At 47.0% G+C, this 27804-nt stretch overlaps 1 protein-coding gene and 1 long non-coding RNA gene across 8 annotated transcripts in view; one reads left to right on the forward strand and one right to left on the reverse strand.

Moving 5' to 3' along the window:
• Positions 1-7614: 7614 nt before the first annotated feature.
• Positions 7615-27804, forward strand: part of NRP2 (neuropilin 2) — a 119998-nt gene continuing 99808 nt past the window's right edge. For 6 of the 7 annotated variants that reach the window (XM_061382263.1, XM_061382274.1, XM_061382292.1 and 3 more), the window contains exons 1-2: positions 7619-8562; positions 22875-23052. In XM_061382263.1, the coding sequence (XP_061238247.1) occupies positions 8490-8562; positions 22875-23052 (251 nt within the window). In that variant the 5' untranslated portion in view covers positions 7619-8489. Of the gene's footprint in view, positions 8563-22874; positions 23053-27804 lie in introns of all 7 variants that reach the window. The other variant, XM_061382282.1, reaches the window with a different exon arrangement.
• Positions 8112-10969, reverse strand: LOC133227625 (uncharacterized). The gene is made up of 2 exons (XR_009729893.1): positions 10699-10969; positions 8112-9191 (listed from the first exon to the last, which is right to left on the reverse strand). It is a non-coding gene; the product is annotated as an uncharacterized LOC133227625 (long non-coding RNA).

Here is a 27804-nt window from a genome sequence, read left to right on the forward strand (position 1 = left end):
CTGTATCAATGGAGAGATGAATTGGAAAGGTGAACTGCAAAACTGGGAGACATTCGATGAAACAAGTTTTCATTGAACACTTTTGCTTGGAATTTTTAAAATGATGTCCAATTATTACTTACTCTCTTTTTTAAATTTAGAAAATAAATAGAATTCAAGTCTGGAGATGGAAAAGGAAACAGCCTTTACAATTTATCTTGGTGCCTGCAGAAAGCAAGCATCAATCCAAGGTCCTCCCCATTCAGAAACTCAGTTGATTGGCAGCTCAGTAAACAGTGTAGGGGTAAATATGAAGGGAGACAGTGGGAACAAATGACTCTGGTGGGTGTGAATTAACCCACTCCGGAGTATCCTCAATAGCCAAAGGTCAGCTCCCTGACTCTTGCCTTTCCATCAGGGCTTTCACGGTCAAATTAGCAACTATTGCCATCATAATGTAGCGATCATTTGATAGTGTAGATGTCTAATTAAGGCACTGTAAGTCACAGGTTGGGCTTCCCGGGTGACTCAGCAATAAAGAATCCACCAAGGTTTGGGTTCCATCCCTGTGTCAGGAAGATCCGCAGGAGAAGGAAACGGCTACCCACTCCAGTATTCTTGCCCGGAAAATTCCATGGACAGAGGAGCCTGGCAGTCACAAAAAGAGCTGGACACGACTTAGCAAGTAAACAACAACAAAAAAGTTACAAGTTACAACTCTGAAAACAGCAATAAATAACAACAAAACCCCTTACAAATCAGTGGGGGTTTGAGAGGATATATACGCATGTGAAAGAAGGAAAAGGAATACATCTCATGGATGGAAGATACACATTTCCAAGAATTTTAGTCTATGAGTTTAGCAAGAGAATGGGAATCTTCAGCTTAAAATAAGATTTTCCTGAATGGTAGAAATTTCATATCATAATCCCCAAATTTCCCATCCCATCACCTATAAATGCCATGAAGTTACAAATAAGTTCTTGGCCTAATTGTCAAGTGGAATCTGTATATTTTTTTTAGGAACTAGGAAAGGTCTTTGTCCAAAAATCCAAAAATACATCTTCTGAAAGCCCTACCAAGATGCCTAACATACTTACTATTACTTACGCCTTGGGAAAAGGTACCAAATGAAATGGGCTTCCCAGGTGGCTTAGTGGGAAAGAACTCCCCGCCAGCACAGGAGACATAAGAGACAGCGGTTCAATTCCTGGGTCGGTCGGGAAGATCCCCTGGAGAAGGGCATGGCAACCCACTTCAGTATTCTGGCCTGGAGAATCCTGTGGACAGAGGAGCCTGGCGGGCTACGGTCCATAGAGTTGCAAAGAGTTGGACACAACCGAAGCAACTTAGCATGCACGAACCCAATGAAATGTTGGGTAAACATTTTATATAACATCTTGTAGGAAAACCCAAATGAACTTTTTGGCCCAACTCAATACTATGAAAATGGAATAACCAGTTAAGCCTCATCCATGCATTTATATTTTCTTGGGGTATAAAGGATTTTCAATTTTAATAACTGATCATGGCTATGAAATTAAGACTAAAACCAGCTTTAAATTCACAAATGTGGATGGAGTCCTGGAAGAACCCAAGCCAAATTAAAAAAACTGAAAAAGGGTGGATGTCATGGAAGAATATTGATTTGAATGACTTTTCCTCCTACATGTGAGGAAATTGGTTCCAAATTGGTTATCAGACTTTTCAAGGACACCAAAGGGCAGTGGAGAACGAAAGTCCATCTGCCCTAACCTCAGGTTTCTGCTGCCCTAACCTGCTTCTTTCCACTGAGGGCTTGAGTTGAGGCCAAGAGCCCAGAGCACTGGGAAAGGCCTGGTTCCTGGTCACTGCTCTGGAAAAACTGTCCAAGAGAGCAGAGAAGGGGCACAGGGTGATAGACAGTAATATAAGCCAGCCCTTTTCTTCCTCAACAGGTAGAAACCAAACATTTTCAAATGTTTCCTCTGCTGGTACTGGGATTCCCTTTTGGATGAACAAGTCGAGAGAGCCTTGGAGACTAACAAGGGGGTGAATTTCGAGGGCTTCTGTGGGAAATGTTCAGCTCTGGTCTTTTGATTATCTAAACCTGAGTGGTTGCATTTGTTTAATAGCCTTAACATTATGCGGAATCTCTTTTTTTTTTTTTCTTGAGGGAATAGGAAATTAGAATCTTTTAATAAAATTAAATACAACTTAAAATTCTATTATCAGTCACACTAGGAATATTTTAAATGCCTAATGTTATTCAGTCATTCAGTCATGTCTGACTCTTTGTGACCCTGTGAACTGCAGCATGCCAGGCTTCCCTGTCCTTCACCATCTCATGTAGCTTGCTCAAACACATCTGTTGAGTAGGTGATGCCATCCAACCATTTCATCCTCTGTCATCCCCTTCTCCTCCTGCCTTCAAACTTTCCTAGTATCAGGGTCTTTTCCAATGAGTCAGTTTTTCACATCAGGTGGCCAAAGTATTGGAGCTTCAGCTTCAGCATCAGTCCTTCCAATGAATATTCAGGACTGATTTTCCTTAGGATTAACTGTTTTGATCTCCTTGCAGGCAAGGGACTCTCAAGAGTCTTCTCCAACACCACAGTTCAAAAGCATCAATTCTTGGTGCTCAGACTTCTTTATGGTCCAGCTCTCACATCCATACATGACTATGGAAAAAAACATAGCTTTGACTAGATGGACCTTTGTCGGCAATATCTCTGCATTTTAATAAGCTGTCTGGGTTGGTCATAGCTTTTCTTCCAAGGAGCAAGCGTCTTTTAATTTCAAGGGTGCAGTCACCATCTGCAGTGATTTTGGAGCCCAAGAAAATAAAGTCTGTCACTGTTTGTATTGTTTCCCCATCTATGCCATGAAGTGCCTAACAGCTACGTGTAAAACATTGTTACCTCTTTCATTGCAGAAGGTTGTATTGGAGAACACAGCTTTTATAAAAATATGTGGCTGTGCCAGGTCTTAGTTGCAGCATGCTGCATCCTGGATCTTCACTGTTGAGGCAGGTGGGACCTTTAGTTGAGGCATGTGGAATCTAGTTCCCAGATGAGGGATTGAACCCATGCCCCCTGCACTGGGAGCACAGCGTCTTAGTCACTGGACTGCCAAGGAAGTGCCTGGAGAATGCTGCTTTAAAGTGAAGGATCGATGGAGTCCTTTTTGAGAGTGATGCCTCAAATGTATAAAAAGGAGTGTATCAGAGGGAGAGTAGACCCGTGCTTAAACCACAAAGAGCAGCGAAAGCAATACGACTTCTTTAGTTTTCTTTGCCAAAGATTCTGGAGATGTTTGGATGAATTTTGCACATTTCACTTGATTTTTTTTTTTCTTCTTTTTTTCATTCATAAGTCTCCCTTCTACCTGATCTAGTGTCTGCGTCTGAGAAAGAGATGAGAGACACATACAGTAAAGTAAAGGAGATCTCAATGCTTTATGGAAATCTGTGAGGATTCTGGAAACACACCAAAATAATATCAAATAGTAACTCCATGGTAGTGTTTAAATGTATTGAATAAAGAAGAATGTTGATTGCTTAAAGAGTGAATAGTAAAAAAAAAAAAAAAACTTATTGACCAGAAACCCAGACTTCAGCTTCAAACAAAAGAGAGAATAAAAAATGAAGACCTATTACATTTTAACTGAAGCTTTGCCTCTGAGACAGATGCAGCTAAACATTAACCAGGGCAGTGTGGTGAATTACAGATTAAGACTCAATTATGTCTCCCATCTCCGCCTTCTGGGGTGAGAGCCTGTCGATGTCAGGGCTCAGATAAGGGGAAGCACCATGTGACAGGTGGCATCTACTGTGGAAGCTTGAAACTTCTGGAACTCTTAGATCCTGTGTTCCCAGGAGACAGGACCCCAATGTCTTACTTGCTTGCACACCTCCTGCAGAGTCATGCTTCCACGAGCATTTAATAAGCACAATACAATGAACACAGATGGAAAACTACACCTGAAACAAACCTCTAGTGACAACCAATGGTTCAGTGGGTGGGTGGTGAAAGGGCTGGATCCAGCTCCATAAACCCCACCAGCTGGCACTTTAAACATGTTTTTGGAAATCCCTTGCACCCATGAGGTGAGGTTTGGTGTTTTCAAAAGGCTCTTTGCTACTGCTACTAAATAAATGTCATAAGGCAAAGCTGGAAATACCACCACTCTGGCATTTTTAAGGAATATGTTCTTGGGGACTTTCCCCAGAAACTTGAATCACCTGCTTCCTATCTGAAAACTGCCTGGAGAGGAAATGTGAAGAAATAAATACCTGCCCAGGTCCTTCGATGGAAGTGCATATAACTAAGATACGTGCAAACAGTGTCTCAGAACAGAGCTCCTCAATTCTGGTCTAATGAACATTTACGTAGAATCACCTAAAACGTGGGTTAAAAAAGCAGATTCCCAGATGCAAGAAATCTGATCTGCAGGAAGATGGTGCCCAGGGATCTGAATTTTTTAACACTCGCCCTAGGTGATTTGGATGTAACCTTGGGTTGGGACTATTGAACAGGAAACACCCATCTCTCCTTAGGGGTGTGGCTGCTACAGCTTTCTCTTCCAACCTTTTACAAACCTGTTTTTTGTTCCCCACATCCCTTCCTGTCAAAGGAATGGAATGTGGGATGGGATTATCTATTATTATTCCACAATTAAGGATAATGATGTAAAAGGTCCTAGGTGAGTCAGTCATTCTACCAAGAATCTCAACTTCACTAGTTAGCTGTTTTCTCATCAGTTTACTGTTTCTGTTAACTACTGCATTGTTTCTGTAAATGCCACTAGTCTTTAGTAGGCAAGTTTCTCTATGACAGGGGTCCCCAACCTCAGGGATCTAATGCCTGATGATCTGAGGTGGAGCTGATGTCATAATAATAGCAATAGTGTACAATAAAGGTAATGCACTTGAATCATCCTGGAACCAACCCCTCTCAGTCCATGGAAAAACTGTCTTCCATGAAACCAGTCCCTGGTGCCAAAAAAGTTGGAGACTGATGCTCTATGGGACTCAAAAGAGTTAAAGATGTGGACTCACAAAATAATGAAAAGTATGGTGGCTGGCTCACCCCTGCACTTCTGGTTGAAACCCAACCAATTGCAGCCAAACCCCTGAGATTCCAGTCCAGACAAAAACTGGGGCTGGCAGGTCTGAGCCAGTCCTGGTCTGGAGAATTTCCCTAAAGATTGGATTTCAGAGGGCACTGGTAAGATTTGTTTTTTTGTTCCCAAGAGTCCTAGGAAGTCCTGAATCAAAGCAATTCTGAGTCCTCCCTGAGTCCATGGGCTCTTGTTCACAGTGGACTGGTGAGATCTGGTCTTATCCTGAATCTCCCGTGGTCTGATAAAGGGCTGTGGGCTCCTGGAAGTCTCATAAAAGCTCCACCAGAAGAGCTACTGCAGGTACTGTTACAATTATTTATTGAGTGCTGCCCCCTAGAGGATTAAAAATGGCCTGGCTGCGCTGGGAGTCCCCAGGGCTCTGAACCAAAGACTCACCCTCTACCCAGCTGAAGGAAGTCAAGACTGGACTCAAGTGGACTGATTAGAAGTCTTGGAACACTCTTTCTGAGGACTCCCAGAAAGTGAGTTAGCTCCTTCTTAATGATACCTCTGTAAAATTAAAATCCATGACTGGAAATCAAGTCCAGGAACAGAACACTGAAACTGACCCTTGTCCCTGCCATACCAGACCCTCAAAACAGCCTCATGGGGACCTTCAGCCCTGAGACTCTAAGAGCAGAAGTCCAGAATTTCATTCTTACAGTTTCCCAATGGGCTTCAGTGTACTTTTACTTTCTGTCTCCCCTTCACCTGAACTCTGGCTATAATGTTCTCAGAAACAGAATTCTTCCCTGTTGAGCACTTGCTAGGTTGATTGGTAGGGGGACATGATTCTAAATGACTCTCTTTATTGGGCCTCTGTCACTGTAGATAATGTCCCTAAGTTAGTAACTTGGCAATGACAGAAACTGAGATCTCAAATTGAGGTTCAAACTCCAGACTGCCTCTTTACTCCATTAAACACTGGGGGAGCAGTGGTCTTTCTTTACAATTGACATTTAAACAGGAAAAAATAGTAAATTTGGAGTTTTCAATAATATGGATGTGCTCTCAAGGCCAGGAAGAAAGGAGGGAAAGAAGGAAGGGGAGAGAAAGAAAAAAAAAAAAGAAAGGAATGAGAGGTAGTCTTTGGGCCAGTCTGGGGATATGCACTTTGGAAGAACTCACCAGGCCTTGGTGAAATGCCCTTTCAAGCCAGGCGTCTAAGATTAACAGTGTGATATGCAGCCTGTGGATTTACACAGCACGGTAAAGTCCTTGCACGGCTTGGCGCAACTATTTGCAAATGACTTCTGATTCAATTTTGTTTTGGTTATCTCAGTGTAAATAACAGTTAAGTGGGAGTTACAGATTTTTCAGACACTAAAAGCGATAAACAAAGCTAATGGCAAGTCCAGATAAGGAGGAAAACCACCCAGAAGAATCCACCAGCAGAGGCAAAGAAATAAATGGAATAGTCAGATGTGTGTGTGTTTCTTGTCACCAAAACTTTATTTTTCTTAATCTGCAGAGTGGCAGAAAAGGTATACGCAGAGTGTTTAGACTGTTTCTGTTAGAGTCTTTATGATACTGTAGTAATAGGTGCCTAGTGAAGCAAGACAGTTTGGAACCCACAAAGACATCCTTCGAAACAAAAATACAAGTGTTTTCCCAACTGCTAGCTCGAGGCTCCCTCTAAACAGTTTTCACGCCTCCATTTAAAAAATAGTTGGCATAATGCTGTTTTCTTTCTCTCGGCGGTGTGACCACATTACCACGGGGAAATGTGAAGAGAAGGTTTCTGTAGTATTTTGAGAAGTCTTCCTACCTGGACATTTTTGGAGGGTTGGCGGAATCCAATTTAATTTTCCTGAAAAATTGTTTTGAAGAACGTCTTTCCTCTTCTGATAGTTACAAGTTAGGGACGCAGGAAAAACTAAATCCTCACGCAGAGAGGAGAGGAGTATGTTTGGGACAAAACAAAGGATCTGAGTAGTAAACGCAAGGAGTGTTTGGGGTTTTATTCAGCCAGGGCTGAACGTGTGTGTCGCCGCCACGCACTGCTGCCGGTGCGAACGCATGGCTGAGCTGCTGCCGGGTTCCCTGCTCCTAACACCGAACGCCACCCAACTCCTCTTGTAACGCCATTGCGCGTGGCATTGTGCTGGGCTCTACGTGTGTGGCACCGGAGTCGGGGAATCGGGGGAGGGGGGGACAAGAATTTCCTCCGTTTCCCGCGGAGTCTCCCTCGGACGGGGGCCAAGCGGCCAAGGGCAGCGCGCCCGGGAGGTGCCTGGGGGCGCTCCTTCTGCAGGGCATTACGCACGGGCGGCCTGGCGAAACCCTGCCCCGGAGGTGCCAGGGTGGGCGGGAGGTGCTGGGTGGGAGATGGGTGGCTTGAGGGGGGAGCTGCCTTAACTTTGATCCGGCCGCTGCCGGGGGAAAACCGCCGCCGCCCCTCCCAAGCTGGGTGCCGCGGCACTCGCCTCTGCGCCGCGCGTCTCCGCGGCTGCCTCTTTAATCAGGAACACAGAAGGGGCGGGCCCTGAGCCGGCGCGTAATCGGATAGCTCTGCCGCGGCTCTGACATCCACATGCTGCTCGGCCTGAAAAGGCAGCGGGGGGAGCCGGAGGGGAAGCAGAGAACGCGAGCTAGGCACCAGCCCGCAGCCCGCCCCCAGCACATCCTCAGACGCGCAGACACTCTGCCGGGCGCTGGGTGAGGTGGAGGTGAGGGCGGGCGCGGGCGAACTCGGAGAGGGGCTCGCTCACTCCCAAGCGATCCCAGCCGCCGCCGCCGCCGCACCACCAGCAGCCACAGCAGCCGCAGCCGCAGCAGCAGCAGCTTCCTTCCTCAGACTCCCCTCGCGAGGCTGGCCAAGCGGGTGTAGCCGTTAGGGGAGGCTCCCGCTAGGGGAACCCGGCGAGGGCAAGAGCTTGGGCGGCCGCCTTGCGCTCGGGCCGTCCGGCGGTCTGTGCCTCCGCCCGCGTGCGGGTCCCCAGTGCCGAGGGATGTATGTCAGTGTACGCCTCTGAGATCACACAGCTGCCTGGGGGCCGTGTGATGCCCAAGGCAAGTCTTGGCTTGTATTTTTATTCTTTTATTATTTTTTTTTGTTTTTACGCTTGGCTAACGGGAAATACTCGGGATGTTGTAGGATAAAGGAAATGATACTTTGAGGAACTGGAGAGGACATAGATGCGTTTTGTTTTTAAGAGAGGAAATCCATCCTCTCTTCCCGGCTTGCTCCCTCTTTGCTGATTTCAAGAGCTACCCTCCTCCTGGTGAGGTGGGGACCCAGCAAGAAGAAAGGTGACGACAGGCCGCCAGGACTCAGAAAGGAAACACTGACCGGTAGGAACCTTTGCAGAGGACACTAAGGAAGAACACAAGGGAGCGAAAAACACAAAGACTTACCATTAAACAACAAATCTATAAAAACAGCTCTGGAGAAAACCTTCTCCAAAATGGATATGTTTCCTCTCACCTGGATTTTCCTAGCTCTCTACTTTTCAGGACATGAAGTGAGAGGCCAAGCAGGTAAGCCCCCCGAAAGTTTTTTTTTTTATTCATTTCAGCATGCCTTTACCTTTAAAAACAACTGCTAACGCAGGGGGCCACACGCAATGGCAAGAGAAGGAGGATCGCTCAATACTGAATAATTTAGAGAGAGATCCCAGTCGGCCCTCCCTATACCACCACTGCTGCGAAAACCCAACTTTTCTTTCCTGCTAGGAGTATGTGACTGTGTGTGTGTTTTGAAACATAGACAGAATTTGGCGGTGTTCAGATGTCACATATGGACTGAATCAAAGGTTTAAAAATACTACAAAGCCTTTGCATTACAGTTTTGGGGAATTTTTTTCCCCTGTCTTGAAGCAGAACACATCTCCCATGAGTTTCTTCAACCTAGCCAGCGAAATATAAATCATTTGCATTCCCTCCACTTAGCTACATTGAGCAATGTTAACTGAAGGGCTTGGGAAATACAAGAATCTAGTTTGGGTTTTCCAATGCTGTGGCTTCTTTGCAGAATGTGTGGATGAGCCTCCGAATCATTGGGCTCAGGCTGATGGAGCAAGTTGTCTCATGGCTCGGTTCCGGGCTGGGCGCTGCTGCCAACGGAGGCGGTTGGTCATCCAGTTCTCTTTCCTGCCTCCGTATATTTTCTGGGGGAAGTAAATCGTATGTTCTTTTTAAAACTAGTATTAGATAGAACAAACTGCGTGGCCCTCAAAGGTCTCTCACTCTTGTGAAGTGGTTAGAAACTTTTGGGTAGAATTTGTTCTCAACCACTGCCAAAAAGGGTGTGTGGACAGACTGCAGAGATAAGCACTGCAAGGCCCAGAATGGTCTGGAGCAAGCATTTGGGGGGTGGGGGGAGTGGAGGCTGGCCAGGGGCACTGCTCTTTCTGAGAAGGGCTCTCTGGTTCCAGAAAATCTAGTGGGGCACGTTCTTGCTTCCCCACACCACTCTCTCAGGGCTGAGCCTCTCTCCCCTCTGACAAGAGTCTTTGGAATCTGACAAAACTCTTAAAAGCTGCTACAGGTGACTGAGAGTGGGGAAAGCATCCCTGGAGGAAATGGAGAAAAGAGAGAGGAGAAAAACGCTTCCTGGAGTGCCCTTACCCGGAGGCACGTCTAAGGCTGCCACCGCAGCGGTAGCATGAACCCCTGACAGCCTCCCGGGTCCTCCCCATGACAGCGGGTTAGCGGATCCTGCGGGAGCCGGGGACTCTGATTCTCACTCCCCAACACAGGCACGCGCCCCACTTGAAGCTTGGGTGTTTATTTGAGGGAAAGAAAGATACGTGAACGCCCTTACTCTCCAGACACACACGTTTGCTGCTTTTTTCTCTGCCATAAATGGTCTTCAGAGCAGCTGCAAATCGTATCAAAGAGATGGGTGCAGGTCCCACTTGGGGAAATTTCCTGTGGCTTCCAGTTCCCTGTTCTCTTAATTCTAAGTTCCCAGCTTGAGGCGAAATTAAATTACCTCCCACAGACCTGAAAGCGGCATAAATTATGGATGTTTGTGTGATTCGCTGTGTGTGTGTGTCCGCGTGCGCGCGCGGCGAGGATGCCCACGGTACATTATGTATTCAGGCACGGACTCCGGTAGGCCCGGGTGCGCGAGTGCGCGCACACTGGCGTACACATCGGCACGCGCGCACACACACACACACACACACACACACACACACACACAACTTCAGGTTCTGTGTGCTGTGCGGAGTGGGAGGGGTGGTAAAGACTCAGGGGCCATCTCGTACCCCAGATGTTCTCACATCTGTCCCCGAGCGCTGCGCGGAGTGTGTACGTGTATGCGCGACACCCGCTCAAACCCACTCAGGCTCTGCCACCTGCCTCCCGCGCTCTCCGCAGAGCCCCCTCCCACCCCAGCCCCGGGCCGCGCTGCGTCACTTCTAGAGAAGCCCAGAGGCGGGAGCGCGGGCCGGTCACCCTCTCTGAGGCCTCAGGCAGCCTCGGACCCAGGGTGGGACGTCCCTATGGGACGCGGAGCTGGGACCCGCCCGGGGTGGATATTCTCCAGTCCCTGGAAAAGGCGATCGCGAACCGCGGGCTGCTAGGGCTTTTGGTCGGAATAACCGACTGGCACCGGGGGAGCTGGCAGCGAGTAGCAAAGGGCGAGGCCGAGCTAGACCTCTGACTCACCCGGTGCGCGCCGGCCGAGAGGGGGCCGGGCCCAGCCTGCAGCGACGGTTGAAACCCACTCCGAAGAGTTGGGGTGGGGTTGGGGGGAGGGCGGAAGGAGCAAGCGAGGGAGCAATTGAGCAAATAACCTCGTGGCCACGGCGCGTGGCCTCTTGCAGTGGTTGGCGGCTGGGAGCTGAGTGGGCGTCGCACACTAGGCTGCCCCAGTACTTGCCTCGCCGGCCGCCTTGCCGGATCACAGCGCCGCCGCCCTCCTACCCACGCTCGGGGATTTGGGGGACGCTCGGGGATTTGGGGGACGCTCCGAAGGCCCTGCGGGGAGCGCCCCCTCCTGCACTCCACTCTGCGCTGCAGTTCCCGCGCCGCCCCAAGAGAGCCGGCTCAGAGGGGTTGGGGGCCGGAGCGCTGGCCGAGCTGGTGGAGGAAAGCCGGGGTGGGATTCGGACCTGAGGTTGGAGGCAGAAGGGAGGCAGCTTGAGCCGCGGGAATGCGCGCAACTTCAGTAGCGCTGCGCGCCGGGCGCCCGCCAGTGCGCGCGAACAGGTGAAGAGCACGCGGCGTGTGGGCATTCCACGTGGTGGGGACGTGGTGGCCCCCCCCAGCCGGCCCTCCCCACCCCCACCCCGCGCTGTCTCTAACGCCGCATCGATTTGTTTGGGCTACGCAAGAGAAACAGAGCCGAGAGATCCATAAACATTCTATTAGGCAAAAATATTCCCAGAGAAAGCAAAACCGAAGCTCCAGCCCGGTTAAGTGGGCAGCCTCCAACTCCTCTAGCTTTGTCCCCTCCTCCTCCACACTAAGGACACCCCCAGGGAGAAGCCTGCGGCATTTCCTCAGCACTGCCCATTGCCAGAAAGTTAAGTCTCCGCTGCGGTCTTCGGCCTGGGAGAATCCTCTGCTGTCGCCGGCTAGTTCCGCCTCCCCTCCGCCGCCGCCTCGCTCTTTGCTTTTCCACTGGAGAAAAAGAAATAGTCACGGCCAAGGCTCCATTTTCACTGATTGATTTCTTTTTAATATCAACAGAAGTTAATGGAGGCGAGGCGAGCTGTGATTAACCGGCTGCCGCCGCCCTTCGCCTGGGGCTAGCGCACAGCCGTTTTCCCCACCAGGTCCCGCCCGGGCGCCCAGCGAGGGTGGGGGGGCATCCACGGAGCTAAGGTCCCGGCGGCTTGGTGGGGACCATCTGTCGAGCTGAGGTTCAGGGCTGCCGGGGTCGGGGTTGGTGGAAGGAACCGTGCGCCCCTCCGGGAACCATGGGGTTATGGGGATGGTGATCAGCTTTCCCAGCCAAGCTTAGGGGATCCAGCTCCACCTTGTCACCGCTTCTGCGGCTCCGGCTGAATTTCTCTGGAAAGGGAAGGAGATCGGCGCTCGGGTTGATTGGCCGGTGCTCACCGCTCGCCTCCCTCCCACCATCTCCCCTCCTTTCGGTTTCAGACAGCGAGGAGAGCCCCCTGGCGCTGACCATTCACGGTCAGCGCTTGGCCACGAAACTCCCCTTGGCTAGACTTAATCTCGTGGTCTGCGGGGAACTGGGTTTTGCTCAGGAAATCATCAGGCCCTGACAATGGGTTCCTTCAGATGATGGTAACTCCCAGCCCTGACGTTTCCCAGCCTTCGGGTCTCACCTCCTGGGGCCAAAAGAACCCGGACCCTGTAACCATCAACCCCGCCAAGCCCCACCCCCACCCCCGCCTCCTACCCCTACCAGCCCCTTGCCTGGAGAGCTTTGATCTGTGGTCTAGTTTTAACACCATTGCCGTGGTCCCTGGCAGAAGCGGTCAATTCAGCCTTCTGTCTGGACAGGATGATCAGATAAGAGGTGTAAATTGACTGTGGGAGACAGGTCTGGGTTCAGACAAATCCTGAAAGAGGCAACCACGCACGGTCTAGGCTCGGGAGGAGAGGAGTTTGAAGAGGGTTTTCGTTTTTGTTTTCTTCTGTCTCCCTACATTGCCCGATGGCTGCGGGTAGGCATAAACATTTGCAAGTAGAACTATAAACTCCTGGATTTGGCACAGACGGCCTGCTCTAGACTTTTAGGGACTGGTCTCTTGCTGGCTTTCAGTGAGTACCAAATCCACTTCACCCCATAAACAGCCACCGGAGGTAGTGAAGTTAGTGCTAGTTGCCAGCAGAGCACACAGTGCAAAACACTGGAAAGAAAACGCTCCCCACGAGGGTTCCAGGGCAAGCCCCTGCTTGTCCAGGTTGTGCCCAGCACAATTATTTGTGACTGCCCAGGCAGCCCCGCAGCTCTGGACTCTTATATCACGCTGAGGAGACCTCAGATTAAGCCACAGAGCACCCAGTTGGCAAAATGAAATGTTGGAAGGCTGCAGTGACTAGAACCCTGGGCTATCAAGGCAGGACTCCTGCTGTCTACCAAATGGCTTGCATCTCCTACTGGATAGATCATGTTCTGCACCTGAAAGGCCAGTTCCTGCCTTCACAGTGCAGAGGAGACTGAGGGTTCAAGTGCCAATTCATAAGCAATGAGGCATGAAAGCGAATAACAGCTGGGGAGAGGCCCGTGGGGGGTCAGTTGGGAGAGACATTAGGGGCTGCATGGTTCTGGGGATCCTGTGTGGTGGTTGTCTTTTCCCTCGATGCTTATTAAAGCAGTCAAGAGAATGAGCTGTCTTTGGGTAACCCAAGTGTTGAGACACTCTTCCGAGCTGACAGAAGTCAGAGGCAGGTTCACTGGTAAAGAGTTTTCAGAATATATTCCCCAAAAGTCCTGTTGGGAGAGACTTTAGGAAAGTAGAGACAAGACTTTCTTTTTGTCAAAAATGGAGCAGAAGTATAATACCTTTTTAATGTCTTGCACTGACGAGAAACGACTTGAAAAGTGATGTCTGGGCAGTGGTTTGTAGTATCATTAACATATTTGAGGTATTTTATCATCTGACCATCACTTGCCACTGGATAATCTTTGAGACACACTCCTTGTGTGTCATACTTGTGTTTGATCCCTGAAAGTTTTTGTATGATTCCTTCCAAGTAAGGCATTAACTTTTTTTTTTTTTTTTTTTAATTAACTCATTCCTGGAAGATATTGTGAACATTTGTCCTGGAGAACCTACAGCCTTTTCCAAAGCTTTAGCTGCCTCTATGAGAAATGGCTGAAGGGCTTAATGGTCTCATTACCTAATAGGAATCAGTAGAGTTGGATTCCAGGACACAGTGGCCTTGTAGTGTGGCTGGCCCTCCAGGAGAAAGCATCTTCTAAAGGTTTAGGAAGCTGTCAAGTTTAGATAAGGCTGAGCTCCGATCCTATGGGACCTTGGTTGTATTAATAAGGAGAAATTAATTTTTAACCACTGGGAACATTGCCAAATTATGTGACCTTTGGCAGACCAGCTGTGCTATAAAAATAAATCCCCCATCTCTGAAAATGCTGCTCCTCTCCAGTAGAACAATAACAACCGTGGCATTTAGGATGGAGAAGACTAGGGTTGAGGAGACAGGAGAGAAATGGAAACTGCTAGCAAAAAAAAAACCCTCTGATATTGTGACACATACTTTCAGACTTGAGTGATCTACTCACACCCCCGCCACACCCTCCCCCCAAACACACACCCTGGTTTCCAGGAAGCAGGAAAGAGGGCCAGGATGACAAGGAACAGAGTGCCTGTGTGTTGGGAGTGAAGAAGGTGTTAAGTGCCTCCAGCCCACTCACACCCCAGCCTCAAACACATCTCTCATTGTTCACACACAGATTTCTGGCACTGGGAGAGAAAAAGGAGTTTTCAAACAGGCAAAACATTTGTCTGTCTCTAAATGCTATTGAATAAGTTTGTCACTGAGAGGTTCAGGGAGACCTTCATTGGACTTCCTAGCTTCTGAAGCATTAGAGCCAGACCTCCTGTCAGTCACCTGATGGCTCAGTGATCCTGAATCCCTAATTTCTCTCTACCTCAGTGTCTCTATCTGTAAGTGTGTTTGATCCTAATAGCTGACTGATTTCTAGGATGTTGGGCTATTTCAGATTACATAGAGTACTGTTGAGTACATATTAAGCTGCCTGTTCGGAAGTCATTTACTCTTCAAAACAGCTTCAATGGGGTTAATAGCATCTAGTGACCATAGAAAGATAGAAAGCACACTAACACCCTTGAGGTAAGTTTATGTTACTTTTATGAGTTTGTCTTTTTTTAAAAAATCAGTAAATGATTACTCATTCCCAGCTCTTACCCCACTAGACCTTTGTCTGGTTTTATAAGCATCAGATTAATCTCTCGGCACCCTGTTCTTCAGAGGTGCATGTTCTCTGCTGGATTCTCATCTTAGATTTACATCAGTTCTTTACACTTTTTTTTTCGCCTTGGTTTTCCACTTTCAGAGTTCTCGCCTCTACTGATTTTTTACATCTCTCTCCTTTCCTTTCCTCCTCTTCCATCCTTCATCCCTGAAAGTGTGCTCAGCAGGAACCGCCGCATGGAAGGGGCTCCCCAAATGTGTAATAACTTCTACTCTGGCAGTAAGGCCCCTCAGCAGCTGAACTCAAAAAAAGTCATCGTAAAGACAAAATAGCTTTTACCCAGCAAGACTCTTAATAATCCCATTTCCCTCTGGGTCTTCATAAAAGAGTCATGATCTAATCCAGGAAAAAAAAAGGGGGGGGGAGGGGGCTGGGAATAACAAAAGGAAAGCATGCCTTGGATGGGGCTGCTGGCCAGTCTAATGCACGCAGCCAGTGAAACCCTGTTCACCGCCTCTCAAGATCCTGTGATAGCCAGGGATCTGGGTTCTGGCCAGTCTTTCAGTGAAGAAGATAAAGGGAATTGCAAATGACTAGACCAAGCAGCAAAAATAATTTATTTTGATAAAGGGGAAAAATAAAACAGATGTGCCTAAAAGGCATATTGGGGGCCAGGGGAAGAGAGCTGATGGGGGAGGATGGGTAGAAAGGAGTGAACTGAAACCCAGCAAGAGTTTAGGGATAAAGTAGGACTTTGAAGCTTCTTGGTGCTACTGAAAACAAATATCTAGAACTTGCCCTTGGGAGGATGGGGGGATGGAATGAGGGGGTAAGAAAGCCCTCACATAAAATTAATTTTACCATTATTAGATTTAAAGTGAAATGTCCTTTGAAGTTCGTCATCATTATCTGAGGTTACTGTGTCCTATGAGTTCACACTAGCTCTACCTTGATCTATGACTAGGTATTATTATGACAAGTCCTCTAAACTCCTGGTTCACCAATAAAAAATATTTGCATTTAATAGCAGCTCTGAGTTGGGAAGGAAGGGTGGAGGCTGGACACGCAGAATACTTTGTGATAAGGCTTTCTTAGAATTTGTGATACCTACTGATACTTTGGGTATTACCCTGCTGAGTCAGTGTGCATGGGTGCTCAGTTGTGTCTGACTCTCTACGACCCCATGGACTGTAGCCAGCCAGACTCCTCTGTCCATGGGATTTTCTAGGCAGGAATGCTGGATTGAGTTTCCTCCTCCAAGGAATCTTCCTGACCCAGGGACTGAACCCACATCTCCTGCATTGGCAAGTGGATTCTTTACCACTGAACCACCTGATGTTACCTAGTCAATTATTAACTCATTAATTCATCAAGCCTCATTGAGTGTGATCTTTGGCAAAGACCCTGGGTTTGATGCCGTAAGGTTTGCCAAAGATGAGCAGGTGGTCCGGCAGCATGGATAAGGTTCTTTCACACTTTAGAAGATGCTAAAGAGCTTCAGCCTCAGAAGTTGGAAGAGGTTACTCCTGGGAGATCAGGGAGGGTGGAGGTGGCGTGTGAGCCTGTATTAATAGTTTAGATGGGTTTAGAGCTGGGAAAGGCATAGCAGGGGAAGGGCAAAAGGGAGCAGAGAAGAAACACTGGGAAACACTGAGTGTTTGGGGAACACTCAGAAATGGCCATTTAGACAGTGTGGAAGCAAATAGTTGCAAATAAGTTTGGAAATAATAGCTTGGGCCAAATACAAGGTCCAAATTGCTAGGCCAAGGGGTTTGGATTTCATTTACTAACCAATGGGGAGCCATGAATGTTTCAACAGAAGCCTTCTGTTAATCAAAATAAATGAAAACAATTATATTACCTTTTGGAGAGACCCTAAAATTATTCTTCTTCTATTTCCTTCCCCAAATGTCTGTTGAAATGGTCAGGAATTGTAATCCCAGATCTCTCATCAATGGCATCAAAATTGCATTTGCAATGAGGGCTGGGAAAGAGTGGACATAAATATCAACTAATGATATTATATTGGCTGCCCTATTGGAATTGCATTTGTTTATGATATAAGATGACAAATAACAAGGTTACCACAGGTGGCATGATTCGAGGTCAGGGGAGGTAATCGCATCAAACTTACATTTTAACGATTAAATGAAGGTTCATTTTTAGCATCCAGATTGAGGAGAGACGTTCCAAAGGCCCTGTTTCCAGACCAATTTCCAGTTCTGTCCTTGGTGAATTCATCAGAGGTGTTTTAGAAGAGGAAGTTTGCCTCATTCCTCACTCCTTTTTCCATGCTCAAGTGCTGCCTTCCTTTCCCTCTCTCCCATTCCCTCCTTCCTGCCCTCCCAGACAGTTCTTTTATTCAGATTTTGAACTTTCTCATTGCAAAAGTTCACAGGAATTTTCATTTGCTGTGCCTTCAGGAGTGGATCACTCACTGCCACCCAGCCCCATAAATTGAATAGATTGCAACCCTTCCCAGTTGCCTTAGGAAGTGGTCAAACAGCCACATTCCTGGGCTGATGGATTGGCTCATTTCTTCCCAGCTTAAGCCAAGATACAGATTTTTATGAGACTGTCTTGTGACAGGCTGAAGTCGCTTTGAATAAAACAAAATCCAGGCTCAGCCCACAGAGATCACTTTAAAAGAAGCTTATTCAAGGTTAGTGAGCAAAATGTGGTTCAAACCCTGAGCACAGGACTTAGAAGATCTGTGTGAGAGATTGGAAAAAACTTCTCCTCTGTTTTCTTTTCATGCATCTTTGTTGAGAAGCTCACACACAGAACTGTGTATGCCTTATATTTATAAATATACAGCCACAGACTCAGTTAAGAAAAGAAGCTCACGTCAGTAGAGCTAATGTGATTGAAAGAGACATTTAAACTCTCCATAATGCAAGACAGATGCATTCACTGAAGAATCCTAGAGTTTTGTTTCAGGCTTACCAAGCAGATGAAATAAAATCAACACCTTGCAGAAATACCTAGTTGTCTAGGAGGGTAGAGAATCTTTTTAATTAGAGGTTCATCTGCAGGTTATAGGATTTTCCCCTTCCATAGTTTTACAGGCTATGAAATTTAGAACTGGAACTGACCTGTAGCACCACTCCCCTCATTATAGATGGGAAAATAAAGGCTCAGAGTGGTTTACTAACTACCCAAGATCACACAGCTTTCCAGTGGTGAGATCACTCTTGCATACAAGGCTCCTGACTAGTTAACAAAGTGACGGCCTTCTCTCTTTTGAAGTCATAGAAATGGCTTCTTCTTTTCTTTCCTACTAATAAATAAAAACAATGCTATGGTCATAGGATGAGACTGTGCTATGAATGTATTATTTGGGGATGAAATGAGACTGTTTTCCTCCATCAAGTGCCCTCAGGTATATATGTAGTGTCTTCTAATCCTTGTACTTGTTCTCTTTTCTGTGGCATTTGAAAGTAACAAGGGAACTGAGATTTAATGGGTTTCAAACCCAGTTCCAGGAAGCCCTGAAGTCCTTATAGAGAAGCTCCATCAGAAAGGCAGGGAGGGGCTTCAAGGCAGCGTAATGCACTGATTCTGTTACCCTCTGTGCCCACACCCACGAAGAGCTTCACTTTTAGTGGCTTTGCACTTTGGAGTTCTGGGTCCAGTTTTGATCAAGGGAAAAACAAACACTTCCAAAAAGAACTTTGAAAACGACACACTTAATTCCGGCCACTTGCAGAATTACAGTTTAGGAAACTGATTCACAGGAAGGTTACCGGGAGTTAAGAATCCAGGCGCTTGCATCCCCTCTTTGGCTAACATCAGCCCCGCCCCCTCCTGGTAGGCTGGTCCCCTTACCCCAGGCCCACCTTTGACAACAACCTGATGCCCCAGTCCCATATCCAGCCAGCCTAAGCTCCCCGTTTTTGATAAGGACTTTTACCTTCAGTTCAGTTACACCGAGTGATCTGATTGTGCAGAACAGCCCGAGGTTTGTAGCTGGTATCACCTGGCCATTGTGAAGTAAACCACCATAATCCGATTATTTTCAAGTTCTGGCCATACAGTGTTTCTTTAAAAACAACTCCAGCTGAATTTCCTTAGGAGGCAGACCAGATTTTTTTTTAAAGATCTGCTCCTCCTTTTTAATAAATACTTCCTAAAAATTGTATTACCAAGGAACCAGTGCTTTGTCTTAAATTGGGTCCTATAGGAGGGTGAGTTCCTTCTGAAACTGCCAGAGTGCCTTAGAATTGTAAGTGGATGGGTCCAGAGTCCCTTTACCTGATCCAGGAACAGGTACCCCTAGGCAGCATCAGATGGTACTTAGCTCACCAGCAAACAAGTCTCTTCAGTCATGTCTGACTCTTTGCGACCCTGTGGACTGGAGGAGCCTGCCAGGAGCCTCTGTCCATGGAATTCTCCAGATAAGAATACTGGAGTGGGTTGCCATGCTCTCCTCCAGGGGATCTTCCCAACCCAGGGATCGAACCCCTCATCTCTTATGTCTCCTGCATTGACAGGTGGGTTTTTTACCACTAGTGCCACCTGGCAAGCCTCAAACAAAAGCACATGAGAAAAACAAACAAAAAAAGAAATGAAGGTCAGAAATAATCTGACCTTTTATATGTCAAATTAAAACACCTAAGTATTCATTATGGGGGTAAATCAGACCTTTGTGACTTTAGAACTTAGCAGCCCCTTGATTTTAATCATGTCTAGAGGTGTCACTTGAATCCTTTCATCCATGGTCCAAAGACCTCTGAGGTCTTTATCTGACCTGACCTGGCCCATCCCTTAGACTTCCCTCTCAGATGTAGGAGAAAACCTGCTCTGAACTGTCCAGGCTTGGGTTCGCCTGCTTCTCTTTGGGCATGAATTTGCCCCAGGTGTAAGGTATTCACCAAATACAGAAAGAAGTCACTTGTCAACTTGCCAGACAGGCTCAGTAGCTAAAATTCAATGGGGTCAACCTCGCCTCTATATGTGGAGATTGGCCTAAAGGCGTTTGCCCTTGAGTTCAACTCCCTCTTGGCTGGGCTGGACTCCTCTGAAACACATAGAGAACATTTATGCTGTTCCTTTTGGCACGTGACACAGACCTCCTGAGCCCTGGGTGGTGCAGCTCTTCAGAAGAAAGTACATGCTCTTTCTCTTGGAGGCATGTTTGTATTTCAGACAGACCCTTCTGAAATACAGAAGGGTATTTCAGTATTTCAGAAGGGTCCCCAAACCTGGAAATGAAAGATCAGTTATCAAGAGGAGGTGGAGAAGGATTAAGTGTGTTTTCTTTACAGTTTTTACTGATGATAGATTTCAAGAATTCAGATCTCTCCAAGAAAAATAGAGATGGAGATTCTAGTATTTATCTTGGTGGATATATGGCTGTGCAAATGATGTGTGATATTTTATGAGAGGGTGTGAATGTGTGTATAGGACTGAAGTGTGAATTTCTAATAATTATGTGTCCCGGATGTGTGTTCAATATCTGTGTGTGTGTGTGCGTGTGTGTATGTTTCTAAGTGTGTGTGCCATCCAAACAAGATTGTGAGTTTATAAATGTTTGGATATTGAAAAGGTTAACTCCATGCAAGAAAAGCAGATGTTTTAATGAGTTCTTAAATATTTTAATAAGTGCCTTGGTTTTTCTTCAGATAAAGAAAGAACAGGAGAAAAGAAATGAGTTACTCCTATTTCCTCGGGTTAAGTGAGTTTTAACAGCAGAAAATGTAGACTGTCCTCTATGAGATATATATAGCTTAATTTTTTTTTTAAGTGGGAAATGATTACTCCTGATGTGGGTGAGAAACAAAACCTTCTTATGAAGAAGTTTCCTGTCTTTATTGCTGATTATGTGTGCCTGTCTTAGTACTAAAAGCTTAAACTTGGGAGGCAGGGAGTTGAGGAAGAAAAATTCCTCTTTCAGGAGTAATGGGAGGGGAACAGGGAAAGGATGCTGAAAGGAGGGAGGGAGTTTGAATGACCAAACAGGAGCTCAGCTCAGATGCCCTGTGATGAGTTTTGTGTTAAAAGGTGTGGTTTGGGGTGAGCCAGGAGCAGGGCTGTAGTTTCAGCACAAGAGCTGGCAGGGGAGCTGCACCCAGTAGAAAATTTCCTCTCCTGCCAGTTTAGTCCAGGCAGCTGGTGATCTAAATCCGGACAGCTCCACTTCCTCAGAGGGCCACTCTCAGCCCTATTTCCCACAAGTGAGCAAAGCCCAATGGGCCACAGTTTGACCTTGTTGGAAGACGCTGGGTGCCCAGCATGGCTGAGTGGTGTAGACCCCTGGAAAGCCTGCAGGATTGCTGCAGGGGGAACGAGTGGCACCCAGCTCCGCCACTGGCCTCGTCTCCGTCTGGGTGGGAAGGCTGGGCCCATTGTCCTCCTGGCCTGGGGAGGGCGAGGGGTCATTATTTAGAGGATGATGTGGTCTCTGCTAACCAGAGGAAATGGCCTGCTTTTGTTTTCCACCCAGTAGGAAATGGAACCTGAATCCATTAGATTCTGGGCAGCTCGACTGCGGCACAGTTTGAGCTTGAGGTGCGATGCCTAAAAGGCTACTTGCGTGGATTTGTGTGTCCCAACCACCATTGTGCAGCATGCCCATCTTTTATGCATTTAAAGCCTGTCAGGCTGGTAATCTAAAGCAGAGGTCTGGAAGACAGTAATACCAACCGACACGGGGAAGAGGAGAGTGCACCTGTAGAGTTAAAAAATGCATGACCCTTTCCTCAAAGAGGGAACACAGGAGAAAGCCCCCATCCTGTCGGGTAGCTGCTGAGCCGGAATGCATAATTGACGGACCCGTGCTGCTCCATGCAGATGGCGATATTAAATCGTGATTGATGCTAAGAGAGGCACACATCTTAGGAAGGTCTCCGAGAGGCTTCTGAATATTTCTAGGTCTCTTGTGCCTTCCAGTCTTCTGTTCTACTGTGGGATTAAGCACCCCCCTTTCTCATTTCCCAAGAACCCCTCCTGGGGATGACAGAACTTCACTCCCAAATATAAGATGCATCAAATGTCACCACCCACCTTTCCTGCCTTTGAAGATTGCCTGCTTCCCTCCTGGCCCCCACAAAGCTGTTTACCTCCAGCCGGGCATGCTGGCAGGTGGGGGTTGGCAGTTACTCCCCTGCAGCTGCCTCTCCAATGGCTGGTCACCCCTGGACAAAGCAGCAGCACACTCTGCTGGTGGTGACCAGGCAGGAAGGACAGTGGATAGAAAGCTCAGAGAAAACACAGGCGTCCACTCAGCACAAAGCACCTTTGTCAAAACTCTGAGATCAGAGCCAGTGGATTCCCTAATGCAGATTTTTCCACTCAGTGTGTAATGAAATAATAAATCAAATTTGTGGTGCATGTGGAATTAAGTGTTCGGGGGTTTTGCTTTTTCTTTCTTAAAAAAAAAATGCTGAAATCACCCTCCAGGGCCTATTCTGGCCCAAAACTGAATACGCTTCCTCCGTATCACAAGTAATTGTTAACAGGCTCACTTGTGGGTCGGCACCACAAAACCACTATTGTCGGTTCCCGGAGTCTTTACTTCTGGCTGCTGGGCTGGGCTGGGCTGGGCTAGGAGACACCATCAAATAACATAAAGGATTTATGAGATAAAGATAGAGATGCAAGGTTTGAAGGAGAAGAAGATGAGCCAAGCAGGAGAGACAGGAACAGGAAGGGAATCATGTTAAGTTTACAGTTTTTGTTTTTGTTTTTTTTTTAATATCAGCCCATGTAATTGGAAATATTTATGACTTCTGGAATATTTTCATTTTGGAGACAGTGTGTGTGTTGTATGTGTGTGTGGCTGGGTGAGTTGGGGGGAGAATGAGCTGAAATAATCTCTTCCACTGAATGAGTAAGTAGGTTAGTCTTTTGGACTGCCATAAAAGGTCTGTAAAACAGTGTTAATCAGCCACTGGTAGAGAAGAGAAACAAGGAGAGGAAAAAAACAGGCTGTAACGTATTTGAAGTTCTTGTCTGCCTTCTCTTCCAGACCAACCCTGTGGAGGTCGTTTGAATTCCAAAGATGCTGGCTACATCACCTCCCCAGGTTACCCCCAGGATTATCCATCCCACCAGAACTGCGAGTGGATTGTTTATGCCCCAGAACCCAACCAGAAGATTGTCCTCAACTTCAACCCTCACTTCGAAATTGAGAAACACGACTGCAAGTAAGCGCCACCCTGTGCCCTGTACATCTATGAGACACACCCTCCCATCCCCCTCCCCAGGTTCCTGCCATACCCGCCACCTCATGGCAGCATCCCCTGGCCCCAGGACCTGCAGAACAGTGGTATATCCTGGCCCCAGAGAGGAACCTCAAGAGGTTTATTTCTTTCAGGGGAAATCAAAGCCTAGTTGACCCCATAGAATGGAGGTAAGAGACTTATTGAGTGAAGAGTATAAAGAATACACCCTAAAGTCAAAGGCTTGCAGAGGAGGAGAATTCCACGTAGGGGAAGGGGGTGGACTACCTCATGCCAGCTCTTGACCTTAGGAGTGACTTTTCCCTCAGCACACTGAGTGTGTGCTCAGTTGTGTATGACTCTTTGCAAGGCCAACCAGGCTCCTCTGTTCATGGAATTTTCCAGGCAATAATACAGGAACGGGTTGCCATTTCCTTCTCCAGGGGATCTTCCTGACCCAGGGATTGAATCCACGTCTCCTGCATCCCCCCGGAGATTTCCCCATTTCTACTGCTGTTCCCACATGAAGGAACCCCAGCAGCTTCCTTAATAAAACAGTAGCCAGTCCCCAAGTGGAGACTTCCTCTGCATCTAGCCATGGAGAGGCAGGCTGTTGTTTTATGAAGCAGCAGCTGGTCCTTACAGAAAGAGAGTTAAAAATCTAAATCTATACTGGTAGGCCTGAGATCCACCTTGATTCTCAGAATTTGTGCTATACAGGTTAGAAGCTGGTATTCTGGATTTATTTAACAAACACTCTTCTAATTTCTTTGCAAATATCAATCCATTCAGTTCTCACAAGGGCCCTGAGAAGTTGGTATCATTATCATTATGACTTCCATTTTGTAGATTAGAAAACCAAAGCCCAGAGAAATTAAGTAAGTCACCCCCGGTCACTCAGCTGGGTTCACAGCATTGGTTCTACCATTTTGAAAGTGTGTGATTTTAGGAGACAGCAAGCAGACACTGACATCTGTGAGTGGTTTAGAAATGCCGTCTTCCTAGCCTCTTCTAGGGAATCCGTCAGTTCTTCCACCTAGCCTTTCCATGTGAGCGTCAAAGGGAATTTCTTTTTTTTTTTTTTTAATTTTTAATTGAAGGATAACTGCTTTACAGTATTGTGTTAATTTCTACCAAACACCCACATGAATCAGCCGTAGGTTTACCTATGTCCCCTCCCACTTGAACCTCCCTCCTACCTCCCTCCCCATCCCACCCCTCTAGTTGTTACTGAGCCCCAGTTTCAGTTCCCTGAGTCATACAGCAAATTCATCAAAGGGAATTTCTTTTCACAAAGTTTCTAATTTTTGTAATCTCTATCTCTTTATTGCTTTGGTCACAGTAAGGAAATGGCAACCCACTCCAGTGTTGTGCCTGGAGGATCCCATTGACAGAGGAGCCTGGTAGGCTACAGTTCATGGGATCGCAAGAGTCAGACACAACTTAGCATTCTTTTTTTCTATGGATACGTGTAGCTACAGAAGCTTACATAATAAGATGTTCTACTTTCCACCAGCTATTGAAGTATAAAATATTGGCATTGGGAACTTCCTAGTTATACCCACATATAAATTCCTACTGACTGTGAACCAGTCTACATTTTCTATAATTTTATAGCAGTAATCCCTCTAGTTTCCTATCAGGTAAACATATATGAAATCCCATTCAGAATGGTATTATTCCCTATTCAGTATATATGCCTATGACAAAAATCATATATAGAATAAAAGTCTTGGATGATTTCAAGAAAAAAAGCAAAAACAAAAAAAGAAATGCTATGTTAACATCAAGATCCCTGTTAGTTAAACTGAGGTGGGGAGCAGCATTGTATTATAATGTCAAAGAGTGTGAATGCCCTTTGTTTTGTCTAGTGGGCTCCACCTTAAAGTCTTTCTTCACTCAAACAAAAATGAGAGTTTTCTCTAAAGGATAGAATGTGCCAACAATCACTTGTTGTTGTTAAGTTACTAAGTTATGTCTGACTCTTTGCAACGCCATGGACTATAAGCCCACTAGGCTCCTTTGTTCATGGGATTATCCTGGCACAAATACTGGAGGTGGGTTACCATTTCCTTCTCCAGGGGATCTTCCTGACTCAGGGATTGAACCTGCATTGCAAATGAATTCTTTACCACTGAGCCCCCAGGGAAGCCCACCAACGATCGTGTCTCGCTCTAAATGAGTGCCTAGAACTTGCCATGGCTCTGATGAGTTTTCAGTGGCCCCTTATGATTAATAAGTAGTCTGAGCATTCCTTGTGACCAAGGCACTGTGAATACTGATGAATTGACAGAGGACACAGCTAGCAGGAAGTGTACCAAGGACAGGCCTCAGTCTGGGCCCTCACTTCCTTGTGGAGGAGACAAGGCTTCTCTATAACCAGAGCTAGATTGGGAGATTCAGTGAGGCAGTGTCATTGTTATCATCCTAGGATGTCTTTGCACCTCCATAACAGTTCTTTCCTAACAAGAGATAGTCTTAGTTGAAAACCGGAGGGTTTCCCAGATGGACGCCTCGTGTGATGAAGAGTCATAAGATGGAGTTCTAATCCTAGATCCACTCTTGACTCAGTGGATGACACCGGGGAACTTATTGGTTCCTCTTTGTCCAAGTTAAATGCACAGCCTGCATATATTTGCACAGCATCTCAGGGCTGCCAATTCTCTGCCAGTGAATGTTACCAAAAATTTCTGTTAGAAGAGCTTCTTTCTAAGGTATAAAGCTTCCTGTGCCTCTGGCTGGGATACAGAAGGTTGGCACAAACTGAAGCATGCTGTACTCAGAGCTTGGGTCTGAGCTCAGAGAAATTTGACTAAGCACCTCTCTCAGATGAGGGCCAAAATCTGTTATGCTTATGCCAGCAAATCTCCCAGGGAAATTGCAGAGAGGTCATCTCATGTATATGCATAATGGCACAGAGAGAGAAACCAGGTTTTTGAAGGGAAAACTCAGGAGCTGGTGAGCATGGCTTAAAACACGTTGGAAGCAGGAAAAGCCAGGGAAATATGCTTCTGCCCTGTTTGGGGCTGTGGGGTACCATTTCCCCTCAGGACTCAGCCCCAGGGATGGGGCGAGCACAGGTCTCTGAAGCCACTGGTGGCAGAGGATCCAAGATGGTATCTCTGACTGGAGCTGGAGTAGGGGAAGCAGGCAAGTTACAGGTTATTCTGAAGTTTCTGGTGCTTATCATCCATACCAAGTAGCTTCCTGTTCTCCCCACTCCTCCACTCCTTGCTTCCAGCTTGAACCAAAAAGTTCATGGAGGTCAGAAAAAGATCTTTCTGGAGTCTCTTTGCCCTAGTGCCAAAGTGTCAGCAAGACTCTGTTGGGGTCATGCTGCTTCATCCGGTGCTTACCTCTCTTACTCCCCCGCCCTTTCTAACTGGACTTGGTTCTCAGGGTCCTTTTGTTGTCGTTGTTCAGTTGCTCAGTCATGTCCGACTCTTTGCGACCCCATGGGCTGCAGCATGCCAGGCTTCCCTGCCCTTCACTACCTCCCTGAGTGTGCTCAAATTCATGTCCATCGAGTCAGTGATGCCATCCAACCATCTCATCCTCTGTCATCCCCTCCTCCTCCTCCCTTCAATCTTTCATAGCATCAGGATCTTTTCCAATGAGTTGGCTCTTCATATCAGGTGGCCAAAATATTGGAGCTTCAGCTTCAGCATCAGTCCTTCCTATGAATATTCAGGGTTCTTAGGGTAAATACTCACCAAGAGAAAACTTCCCAAAGATCTTCTGAGAAGAGCATAGAGCAGCAATACCCCTGCAAAAAACTGGAATTGAGCAAGAACATCAGGAAAAAAACCAGAAAAACAGCCTCCCTGTGGAAAAAGGACAGTGGTCACATGCCCGCCGTCTTCTGTTTTTCCTGTCTTCCTTCGTGCAGGATTAACTGCAAAGATGGCCTGTGACCTGGGAGTGGGCCCTGCCGTGAGAGGATTAGCCTGGTCTCTGGCCCCTAAGCTTTTGGCTCTCTATCTCTTGAAATCCACAACCTAAAGGCGGAGGCCATTGGTGAATAAACCCCAGACAGGCAGACCTTCTCCCCTAACCGTCACTTGCTAATTTTGTTCCATTTAAACTTGCTGTCTGCTTGGAAACTTTCACTCACCAGCCCCGGTTTTGCTTGAGTCAGTGCAATCCAAGGCCACCGTCTGCAGTGAACTCTCCACCTCCTCCCTCTGGCCATCCTCAGGAATCAAAGCCCCCAGCATCCATAGGCCGCTCTGAGGCCTGGTTACCCACTGCAAGCAGAAACCAGAAACCCCTGTGACCCCGCCAGGTCAGGGTGGCTGACAGATGGAAAGGCAGGACTCAGGGCTGACTGAGCAAACAAGGCAAAGCCACTTCATTCCCTGTGGTGGGGAAGAACGTCCTGCTACTGCCTTTCACTTGAGTCATTGGCCAAGTAGCTGAATGTTAGGGCTTTAGAAACACATGCACGCAAACTTGAATATTCTTTCCCTTTCTGAGATCTGAAATAGATGTATTCTTGAAAACCCCCACCTGTGTATGATACAAAGCTTATTCACGAGCACTTGCACAGGCCTGGTGGAGGCCCAAATGAAGCCAGAACCAAGAATCTAAGTCCATTTGTGCTGTGCTTAGTCACTCAGTCGTGTCTGACTCTTTGTGACCCTATGGACTGTGGCCTGCCAGGCTCCTCTGTTCATGAAGATTCTTCAGGCAAGAATGCTAGAGTGGGTTGCCATGCCTCCCCCAGGGAATCTTCCC

This window comes from Bos javanicus, chromosome 2 (genome assembly GCF_032452875.1).
Source record: "Bos javanicus breed banteng chromosome 2, ARS-OSU_banteng_1.0, whole genome shotgun sequence".
NCBI lineage: Eukaryota > Metazoa > Chordata > Mammalia > Artiodactyla > Bovidae > Bos > Bos javanicus.